General features: G+C 45.8%; 1 protein-coding gene across 1 annotated transcript in view; it reads right to left on the bottom strand.

Moving 5' to 3' along the window:
• The window catches only part of LOC145396079 (uncharacterized), a 102,463-nt gene that overhangs the window by 37,753 nt on the left and 52,210 nt on the right, over positions 1-12,500 (bottom strand). The window contains exon 2 of the mRNA XM_080269545.1: positions 8,706-8,753. Within this exon, the coding sequence (XP_080125671.1) occupies positions 8,706-8,753 (48 nt within the window). The remainder of the gene's footprint in view (positions 1-8,705; positions 8,754-12,500) is intronic.

Raw genomic sequence — 12,500 nt, 5'->3', positions numbered from 1 at the left:
CCCAGTAGTCCTCCTACACCTCCACATGTCACCACTTCGGCGCTAACACCCACCGTCCATATTGAATACATGCTAGGGCTGTCTCATACAGGACTGGTGTATTGGTATTAGCGGGTGTTAAGCTCTGCGTTAAAAGAGAGAGAGAGAGAGAGAGAGAGAGAGAGAGAGAGAGACAGACAGACAGACAGACAGACAGACAGACAGACAGACAGAGACAGAAACACACACACACACACACACACACACACACACACACACACACACACACACAGAACTAAACTCTACTCTCCACGGATGCATATGTGACCTCTTTCCCGATGTCGCGTATCCAGTGTGAGAATAATTGATTGCACGTCACCCTCAACCTCACACCGCCATTAGTAACCGTACCGTACAGGCGGGGACAGAAATTCGTGTCCTCTATTCTCCTGCGTGCCCCATTCCCCTGCTGGCTAATATTCCTGGGCCGAGAAAGGCTTGGTATCTCTCTTTCCTCTGCTAGTTAATATTCCTACGTCCCGCTCTCCTCTGCTGGCTAATATTCCTGAGCTGAGAGGGGTTCGTGTCCCGCCCTCTTCTCCTGGCTAATATTCCCGAGCTGAGAGAGGCTTGGGGTCTCGCTTTCCTCTGCTGGCTAATATTTCCAAGCTGAAAGAGGCTTGGTACTTGTCGCTTTCCTCTGCTGGCTAATATTTCTGAGCTGAGAGAGGCTTGGTACTTGTCGCTTTCCTTTGTTGGCTAATATTCCCGAGCTGAGAGAGGCTTGGGGTCTCGCTTTCCTCTGCTGGCTAATATTTCTAAGCTGAGAGAGGCTTGGGGTCTCGCTTTCCTCTGCTGGCTAATATTTCTAAGCTGAAATAGGCTTGGTACTTGTTGCTTTCCTCTGCTGACTAATATTTCTGAGCTGAAAGAGGCTTGATACTTGTCGCTTTCCTTTGCTGGCTAATATTTCTAAGCTGAGAGAGGCTTGGGGTCTCGCTTTCCTCTGCTGGCTAATATTTCTAAGCTGAAAGAGGCTTGGTACTTGTCGCTTTCCTCTGCTGACTAATATTTCTGAGCTGAGAGAGGCTTGGTATCTTTCCCTGCCCCCCAAAATAATTCTCTTTGATACGATGCGTCAGGGAGGAAAGTGACGAACATGCTCTAAGTGTTAAGTAGACACAGAGAAAAAAAAAATCGTTAAGGAGGAAAGTGGCGGATGAGGTTGACGCAGTGGAACGGTAGACGAACTTTTTGCACCCCCCCCCGTTACCTGCTGACACCTGACTGGCTCCCTCATTAACCTTACACGGAATTATTCACACCTGCTAATTGGGTCGACTCGCTATCACACATTGCACTTGGCTGCGATGGGGTGAAAGTTGTTTTACTATTCCACTGCGTCTTCTTCAAACTTGGGGCATGTCCATCACTTTCCTCCCTGACGCATCATGTCGAAGGGAAACGTCTATGGAAAAAATAATTATAGTAGTAGTAGTAGTAGTAGTAGTAGTAGTAGTTGGTGGTGATGGTGGTGGTGGTGGTGGTGGTGGTGATTTTGTTGTTGTTATTGTTGCTGCTGTTGTTGGTTCTTGTTCTTGCCTCAGGTTCATCTGAAATGTGAACCCAATGGACTGTTGGCTGAAGTTGCCCTCCTCCTACAGTCCACCATCCTCCTTTTGGGGGATAGGGAGGGGATTGAGGGACGCTGCATAACCGGGTAGTGGAGCCGCCCAGTTATATCAGTGCCACCACATGAAGGCGTCTCTCTCTCTCCATCACCAAGAGCTAACCAGCAGGAGACAATCACGTAATTCAGTAGATGCAGTGTAAAGCAGATTTGAGAGTCGCTTCAGTCCCTTCACCTTAACGTGGCTCAGATTTTCGTCCTTTTGTAGCTTATTTCACGTAGCTCAGTGGCAGAAGACAATGCTGAGGCTCTACATCCTTTCCATGGCACTTCTTCGTGACTAGCATCATATTCTTGTTACTCTACTGTTACAGCTCCGATTCAAGATGGAAAGAGGGCAGTTTGACGCCTAGTTAAAGTGAACAGGGTATAAAATATGATGCTAGTCACGAAAAAGTGCAAGGAAAAGACGTAGGGCTGTAGCAATGTCATTTTCTGCCACTGAATTACATGGAATAAGTCGCAAAAGGACGAAAATCAAGACCAAGTAAGGTGAAAGAACTATTGCCAAGAAATCAGTGTATCAGTCTATATCTGTAGCCAGACGCCACAATTTCGTAAGGGGTGGCCACATACAAATCGCCTCCATGTCGCCCTGTCCCCCGCAGCTTACACCCCGCTTTCTCATATTCCTCTCTACTCCACCCCTCCATCTTATCCTCGGCCTCCTCCTCCCTCTCCCCTCCCCTCCAACTCATCCTCGGCCTCCCCCTCCCTCTCCCCCTCTCCACCTCACTCACATACAGTCTCTCTCTCTCTCCACTCTCTCCACATGGCCAAACCACCTCAAAGTACTTCTCCTAATGCTTTCCATCACATCCACTTCAACATCGCAGTGCTCCTTCGCTTCCACATTTGTCTGTCTGTCTCTCCACGTAACCACACACACACACACACACACACACACACACACACACACAGATAAATAGAGAGAGAGAGAGAGAGAGAGACTCCCCCAGTCAAATTAAGCCTCGTTTCTCATTAAGCTCTCCTCTATGTGTTCCCCCCACAGTAATTCCCAAAGACCTGCTAAATGGTCTCCTGGGGGACCCTCCTGACCCAGACCAGTCCTAGCTCAGCAGTGTTGGGTAATGAAGGCAGAGACCAAAGGGGATTCGATACTCCGTTCACTTCATCTTGGCCTAAAATTACCCCTCCTGTACCACCAAAAAGAATCTATACTCCTTTCACTCCAACCTGGCCTAAAATTACCCTCTCTGACCATCAAAAAGAATCTATATTCCTTTCACTCCAACTTGGCCTAAAATTACCCCTCCTGTACCACCAAAAATAATCTATACTCCTTTCACTCCAACTTGTCTTAAAATTACCATCTCTCTTTTCTGCATACTCAGTTCTAAAAGTTTATGCTCCTCTCACTTTAACTTGGCCCAAAATTGCCATCTCTCCACCTTGAATGCTGAGTTGTTATACTAGATTTACGCTAGAAGATGGTGCTAGTCACGAAGAAGTGCTATGGAAAGGATGTAGAGCCGTAGTATTGTCTTCTTCTGCCTCTGATCTAAGTGAAGTGAGCTACAAAAGAATGAAAATCTGGGCCAAGTTAAGATGAAAGAACTGTAGTGAAAGATTGGATCGTTATATAACCTCTTGTTACATCACTTCATTTCACCTTTAATCACCTCACTTATCACCTCTCTCCATAACAGCATCTTTAACTTTTCATCATCATCATTTTTTCATTCACTTCCCTATTCACTCCTCTATTCTTCTTCTCACTCCTCATTCCCTCCCCCCTCACCACCTTCCTCTTCATCCCTCAGCCTCACTCATCACCACATCATCTCTCGTCATCTTATTCTGTTCTTCATCACCACTCACCACCACACGTACTTCTTAGTCTTCACCATTTCATTCCTCACTGTCTCTTCCTCACCACCTCACCACTTCCCTTCCTCCCTCATCACTGCTTCACTCATAACCTCACCACCTCACTTTTCCTTCACATTTTCACACCCTTACGTATCTCTCTGTTCTCATCATCATCATCATCAATCATCATCATCATCATCATCGTCATCATCATCATCATCATCATCATCATCATCATCATCATCATCATCAGCACTCACCCCCTCACTCATCTCACTGTGCCTCTCCCACCTTCCCATCATCATCATCATCAGCCCTCACCCCCTCACACATCTCACTGTGCTTCTCCCACCTTCCCATCATCATCATCATCATCATCATCATCATCATCATCATCATCATCATCATCATCCCCTCACTATTCAGCCTTTCACTCTTCCCCTCCCCATCCCTTCACGTACCACTTCTCTCTCTTTTTTCACACGCGTTGGTAAGGTCTTTAGTGGAATTAGACTTAGACCAGACACAATTTCATTCTAGATTAGTTAGGCATCTTTTAACTGCACTGCCCTTGTAATCTCTTTATATATGATTGAGAGAGAGGGACGCCTTCATGTGGTGGCACCGATCTAACCAGGCAGCTCCACTGCCTGGCTATCCAAACGCCCCTCACGTTCACCCGGGAGCAGAACCTCCTTATATTTCCCCGCACCTCGCCGTGGGAAGGGCCCTGTCTGGACCCTGCCCAGGCGCTGTCTACCACAAGGGGGCGCCGGATCCCTACACGGTGCATATACTGTACTATACCTGTAGGACGGCCCCACAGAACCAGTTGCTTTCCTGTGGTCGACGGGTTTGCTCGGCCTAATAGATCGGGACTAAACAGCAACAACAGCAACAACAAAAAACAGCAGTACATCGGGTTCAAGTTTCAGATGAACCTGCGGCTACAACAACAACAACAACAACAACAATAATAAAAATAATAATAATAATAATAACTACTCAACTACCTTGTAAATCAACACCCCATTCTCCCCCTCTTCCTCTCTCCTCACTACCACTAACTTTCTCTCTCTCTCTCTCTCTCTCTCTCTCTCTCTCTCTCTCTCTCTCTCTCTCTCTCTCTCTCTCTTTTCCTGCCTCACCCATCACTGCCTAACCTCCCCTCTCATTACCTGTCTCACCTTTTTCTGCCGCCCTTCCACCTGCTCTCACCTTTCTCTCATTACCGTAATCAGCCTGTCTCCTTACCTCTCTCTCTCTCTCTCTCTCTCTCTCTCTCTCTCTCTCTCTCTCTCTCTCTCTCTCTCTCTCTCTCTCCTTACCTGCCTTCTCACTCTCTCATCTCACGTCAAAAAACCACACATCATCACCTCATTCCTCTCATTCTTCGCCCTCTCACTCACTTCACCACCACACCTCTCACCAACGCACCCCATAACAACCACACACACCATCCACCCTTCCACCTAAAAGCAAAATGGTCCTTAATTGGTCCTAAATTGGTCTGAAAAATACCTCTGTCTGTCTTTCTTTTCAGTGACCTAAATTAAAGAACAGCTACTAGAGAGTGTGTACTTAACATGACAGCTTGCCTCATTATTCTGCACGCTTATATTGCAGCTCTGGTCATCATCATCATCATCATCATTATCATCATCAGTATTGGCATCATCATTATCATCATCACAATCATCATCATCATCAATATAATCATCATTTCCATTATCATCATCAGTATCGGCATCATCATTATCATCATCATCATCATCATCATCATCAATATTATCATCAATATCATCATCATTACCATTATCATCATCATCAGCATCATTATTATCATCATCATTATCATCTTTTTTTTTTCCATCCAAAGCTTAGGGTACGCGATATTTAAGGTGAGAGTGACCAACCTCGCCCGCCCCTGAGTAGCATTACGTGAACAACAAACCCCTGCCTTCCCTCGAATTCACACCACACCAGGTCCCCTCTGCCTGGAGCCCCTTGACCCCTTAAACCACCAGGCGCCATTTGGGTATATGGTTACCACCCAACGTACTAAATGATTTCGTGCGTTACAATATTCTGAGTGTAAAGTCTCCTGAAGGCAGTACAACATCGAGTGAGTGGATGGTTGGCCTCTTCTAAATTCCTCGATATGTTGTTGGAATAGTTTGTTTTCATCTGCGCAAAAATTCTGAGTCTTAATTTTGGGGTAGGAATGAGTCTCCTTGGTTACTAGTCGTATCCACCCTCCAGTCTGACTACACCTGGCCATCACCTGAGCTGAAAGGGGTTAGGGATTCTTGTCTGGGGAGAGGAAATGCGAAATTGTGTGTGTGTGTGTGTGTGTGTGTGTGTGTGTGTGTGTGTGTGACAGACAGACAGACAGACAGGCTCCTCGTCAGCGCCTGTGTCGGTGAAATACAAAAAATGTTTTGATTTTTCTCCTGTACAAAAATAAACGCACAGAAGATGTTAAAATTTATCGTATGTAAATCGAGTGAGTGACATGGAGGCGATTTGTTTGTGGCCACCCCTTTACCGGGAATGATAGTAGCAGTAGTATTAATAGTAGCAGCCCCAGGGTCATCTAAACGTGAACCCGGTGGACTGCAGGCTGAAGTTACCCCTCCCCTGCAGTCCACCATCCTCCTTTCGGGGGATAGGGAGGGAGCTGAGGGGCGCATGTTTAACCGGGCAGAGGCGCCGCTCGGTTATATCAGTGCCACCACGCGAAGGCACCCCTCTCTCCAGCACCACGACTGAGGAAATGATAGAAATGCGTGTGGAGATTGACTCTGTGTGGGAGAGGAAGTGACAGAGTGAAATGACTGGAAGGAAAGGATGAACTGTGAGAGAGCGCTTAGGATGAGATGGGAGGACAGCGAAGGGATGCTGGGACAGGCTGGGGAGACGTGTGTGTGTGTGTGTGTGTGTGTGTGTGTGAGAGAGAGAGAGAGAGAGTAGGCAGGGTGAGGACGAAGGCTGGGTACAGAGGGTAAGGGAGGGAGTGTAGAGAAGTGGAGGAGGAAGGAAGGGAGGGAGCGAGAAGGGAGGGGAAAGTAGGGAGATGAAGGGGGGGAAAGGGAGGGAGGGAGAGGGAGGGGAGGGAGGGTAGCGAGAGGGAGGAGATGGGAAGGCCAGGGAGAGGAAGAAGGCATTCAGGAAGGAAGGGGGAGGGAGGAAGGGGGAGGGAGAAGGGAGGGAGGGGAGGGAGGGAGAGAAGGGAGGAAAGTAAGAGGTGGAGGGAAATCCGTAGTGGAGATGGATTTAGAGTAGGTAGGCGGAGCAGAAGATTTTATTTAGAGAGGCAGCAGCTGGCCTCTCTCACGTCTGGGGCAAGTAGAGAGAGAGATATATATATATATATATATCCTTCTCCATTTTATCCCTCCATCTCATCCTCGGTCTCCCCCTCCTAACCTCTCCCCCTCCACCTTCCTCATTCCTCCATTCTACTGCCACCCTTACTCCCTCATACATACTCTAGACGCATTTAAAAACTCAGCATCAACTCCATTCATTTCAGCACCTTCCACTTTCATTACCTATCTACCTTGTCATATAGTTTCTCAAGATCCATGAAGAATGCATACAACACCATCCTCTTCTCTTTATTCATTTCCCCTATGCTTCTTACAGTGAATATCTGGCCTACACACTCCCTTCCCCTTTCCTAAAACTCCCCCTTTTCCTCCCCAACTATTTCCCCGTATTTCTCCCTAACTTAGTATCATATCATCTATCTTTCTTTTTACATCAAGACAAATATCTCAGTGACTGACACACACTTCTCTCTCCCTCCTCTTTCCCCGTCCACTTTATACTAGGGAATTATACCTAACTCCAATCCACCGGGACTCTACCTTTCTCCTAGGTCAACCTGCTTACTTTTTCATATCCATTTAATTACTCTCCCCTATACTTCAACAGTTCACCACACACACTGCTAATTCCTGGTGCTTTCCCCTGTCTAGTTTTAATCAGTGCCTTATACAATCCTCCGGGACTCTACCTTCCTCCCAGGCCAATCTGCGCATTTTTTCACACCTATTTCATTACTCTTTCTCTCCCCTTTATTTCAACATTTCACCATACTGTCAATTTGCTTGTGCTTTCCCCATTCAGACTGTCATCATTGCTTCTCTCACACATTCATTCTACTCAGCCCTTATTCCCTGTACCTTTACCGTCTTTTATTTTACTATTGCTCTCTCTCGATTATTATATTCAGCTTAAGAGCGAGTTTTAGGACCGATGGGGAGGGGATTAACATAGTCTTTTTTTAACCTGTTCATCGTCACGGGTCTCTCCTAAGCCGATTAAAATGATCAGGTAATTATGGTGAATAGGTTAAAAATGCCGTTACCACAGTGATGGGGTTAATCCCAGAGTTAACTGTTTCATCCTTACTTTGCCTACCAAAACAAATCGCTGAGTGCCACAGAAAGTATTTACCCCACTTAAGATTATTGTTCGAAATAAATCATCATACCTGTGGAAAATATAATACAGAATTCAGTGTCCTAATATCCTATACCGGCAGGGGTACCCGGTCTTGCCCAGGTAAAACTCTGTGATCGTGCATACCGACACTGCTTGGGACCCTGGATGGCCACTGCCTGCGTGAAAGAAGAGCCCTAGGAGTCTAATTTTTACCCATTACACCAACAGTCCTCCTTGGATCCACTTCCCCAGGGATAAGACACTGACTCACGGGTTTTCAGAGGCCAAATTACGACGGCATCTGATTACGTTCGTTTAAAAAGAAAAAATTATTAAAGACTATGTACTGTATGGGGAGGAACAACAAGGGAAGCCTCAAGACAGAGACCCGTATTCTCGTGGGATGAGGAGGCTCCCTAACACTTCTTCGTTACTAGTGTTTTCTTTTGTCCTCGATCAGTCACACTAGGCAATTCTTATACCTTTTTTTTTTTTTTTGCAATCTGCGTCGATATTAAAACATACATAACATTCAAAAGGATGACAAGGTGTACTAAATAAAACACAGAGAGAGTGGGTAATGAATAAATGATGCAGGATAGAAGCCGTCCCCTGAACACACAAAGAATTACTTGGTGGAGTTGAAGAGAGGTGTAATATATGTACTACCCCATAACACACTAAGTAATAGATGATACAAAGCCTAATAAACTGAGGAAAATGAGGATGAAAGGAGTTTGGATTTTCTTACCTGGTGGTGTGACGTCACTCCTCACACCTGCCTCGCTGCGTACTCCATCTGTAATTAAAAGAAAAAAAACATTAATACTCACAGGATGCATACCCCATCCTTCAATACTCTCCTTCCTACACACCTCATCTGCAATAGAGGAATATATTAGGAATACTCACAGGATGCATACCTCATCTTTCAGTACCCCTCTTCGTACACACTCCATCAGGAATAAAGAAATACATTAGGAGTATTGATGTATTCACAGGATGCATACCTCACACTGCCAAAAAACACCTCTCAGTTGTTCACACCACACACTGCCGCACCACACACTGCCACACCACACACTGCCACACCACACACACTGCCACACCACACACACTGCCACACCACACACTGCCACACCACACACACTGCCACACCACACACTGCCACACCACAGTCCCACACCACACACTGCCACACCACACACACTGCCACACCACACACACTGCCACACCACACACACTGCCACACCACACACACTGCCACACCACACACACTGCCACACCACACACTGCCACACCACAGTCCCACACCACACACACTGCCACACCACACACACTGCCACACCACACACACTGCCACACCACAGTCCCACACCACACACACTGCCACACCACACGCACTGCCACACCTCACACACTGCCACACCTCACACTGCCACACCACACACTGCCACATTTCCCCTCCCTCAGCGTATGAAGGTGTTTTTCTGTTTTATAATTCTGTTTTTTGTTTCTGGATGATGATTTAAAAACAAAGCTTCGTTATTGCATTTTCGGTGGAAGAGAGAGAGAGAGAGACAGACAGACAGACAGACAGACAGACAAAGACAGAAACAGAAACACACACACACACACACACACACACACACACACACACATACAAAGAGAGTGCGGGAGGGGGGAATAGACAGCCAGACAGACAGAATGGCAAAGTGAGCGAGTGAGAGAGTGAGAAAGAGAAGCAGGCTCACTCACTACACCCCCCCCTCACCAATTTCTCTCTCATAACTGCCTACACTTACACTATATATGAAATTCGAGGAAGGGCGTAAGATTGGGTGTAGGTGGGTAGGGTGTAGGTGGTGAGATCTGGGTGTAGGTGGGTAAGATTTGGGTGTAGGTGGGTAGGGTGTAGGTGGGTAAGATTTGGGTGTAGGTGGGTAAGAATTGGGTGTAGGTGGGTAAGATTGGGGTGTAGGTGGGTAGGGTGTAGGTGGGTAAGATCTGGGTGTAGGTGGGTAAGATTTGGGTGTAGGTGGGTAGGGTGTAGGTGGGTAAGATCTGGGTGTAGATGGGTAAGATCTGGGATTAGGTGAGTAAGATATGGGTGTATGTGTTCCGAGGGCTTTTTTCTGATATAGTTAGGGGTGTTTTTGCGACTGTCTTTTTTTTCTATGAGCCATTTTTTTTTTTTTTTTTTTGGGGGGGGGGTAAAGAGGTGAATCATGGGCAGGGGTAGTGGGTTAGGGTCGTATCGCTGGCCTAACGATGGTGAGAGGGTGGTTAAAGTCGTGACGGTGATTTACGGGTCGTGAGGATGAGGGGAAGGTATGGGGCTGTTATTTTTATGGCCATGGGAGGCTGTCTGGCTGTCTGTTTAACCCCTTCCGACCTATCTATCTATCTATCTATCTGTCTATCTATTTTTGGAGCCTCCCTGTCCTAATATTTGTCTTTAAAAAAATAGTCTAACTCTTTTTCTGTCTTTTTCATTCACTTCATTTTTTTTTAACAAAGCGATAATATTAAAAAAATGATAATAAGCGTTTGTGTAGCCAGTGTTGACGTGCTAAAATGGATGCTACATTGCGAGAGAGAGAGAGAGAGAGAGAGAGAGAGAGAGAGAGAGAGAGAGAGAGAGAGAGAGAGAGAGAGAGAGAGAGGGAGAGGGAGAGAGAGAGAGAGAGAGAGAGAGAGAGAGAGAGAAAGTAATAAAAGAAAGGACATCTGTTTCTCACATGGATGAATTTTTCCGGAAGTTTTATGTCAAAGTTTTCACACTAGGCAGCTTACGAGAGAGAGAGAGAGAAGGGGGGGAGAATGAAAGAAAGGAATCGAGAAAGGAAGGAAGGAAGGAAGGGGACAGAGAGAGAGAGAGAGAGAAAATGTCAAGAACGAGAGAGAGAGAGAGAGAGAGGAGAAAAAGTGAAGAAATTGTGTTGACCATTTTCCGCCCGTGATAGTGTAGCGTCTGGCTGGATATTATTTATTTTCTTAGTGTGAAGAAGTATGAGGAAAAAAGGTGGAGAGGGGGAGTAGATAGGTAGATAGATAGACAGACAGACAATATAGATAGATAGATAGATTGATAGATATTTTGATAGATAGATATTGATAGATAGGTAGGTAGATAGATAGATAGATAGATAGATAGGCAGGTACGTAGGTCTGTAGGTTGACAGATAGATAGACAGATATTAGATAGACACAAGTAAGTAGATATATAGATAGATAGATAGATATATAGACTGGTAGGATGGTAGGTAGGTAGGTATGAAGGTAGGTAGGTAGGCAGAGATAGGTGGGTAGGTAGGTAGGTAGGTAGGTAGGTAGATAGACAGATAGATAGATAAATAGATAGATAGATAGATAGACAGACAGATAGAGATAGACAGACAGGAAGCTAAGTAAAGTGGGAGAGACAGACAAATAGATAGACAGATAGATTTAGATTTCCATAGCACTTCTTCGTGACTAGCATCATATTCTAGTGTTAATCTCTCAGCATGCAAGATGAAGAGACGGCAATTTTGAGTCGAGTGAAATTACAATAGACGTCCCTAAATGCACTTCTTCGTGACTAGCACCAGGTTAATGTGAAAGGAGTACGGGGCCGGAACGTTAATGAGAAAGACCCGGAAGTTCATTCTGGCTGGGATGCTGCCTGCGTCTCCTTGGTTTTTAGTCACTCAAGCACAGTACATCATAATTTGAGCTGTTTCACCTGACCTCGCTTTTACACACACACACACACACACACACACACACACACACACACACACACACACACACACACACACACATAGAAATAAACATACATACATTCATACATATATACACACCAGTCATGAAACTCTTATTACACAAACACACACACACACACACACACACACACACACACACACACACACACACACACACACACACACATACATACATACATACATACACACACACAGCAGTCATCTTCTCCTCCACACATGTACTCTAAATAACTCTCATTACACACACACACACACACACACACACACACACACACACACACACACACACACACACACACACACACGCACTATATGTCCCTCGCCAGCACTGCTATGTGGCGTGAATGACGTGGTATGGTGAGATGTGGCTCCTATTCTCGTCGGTTAAGGAAGCTCCCTAACACCTATTCCTTAGAGAGTTAGTCTACTTATTACACCTTATTCTCTAATTCAGTTTTACACCAGTCCTTCCAACATGGCCATACTCTGCATTAAGAACGTATAAATGGACGCTCACCACCCATATCCAAAAACAAATCGCTAAGGAAGAGGTGCTAGGGAGCTTCGATACCCGAGGAGAATGCGGACCTATGGGAGTTAAGCACCTCGAGTCCGGAAATCATTAGTGGGAGACAGACGGACAGGGCCGCCAATAGTGAAGCTCCCGCATCTTTAAAAAACGTCATCGCTTGGGTATTGAGTCACCAGCCTCTCACACACACATCCATCCAAGCAATTATTCAGTTTAGGCAATGCAGCTTTAAGACGCTCAGGAAAGT

Source organism: Coenobita brevimanus, chromosome 34 (genome assembly GCF_032717465.1).
Source record: "Coenobita brevimanus isolate Jiangsu-jjx chromosome 34, ASM3271746v2, whole genome shotgun sequence".
NCBI lineage: Eukaryota > Metazoa > Arthropoda > Malacostraca > Decapoda > Coenobitidae > Coenobita > Coenobita brevimanus.
This window is presented reverse-complemented; position numbering and strand designations above follow the sequence as displayed.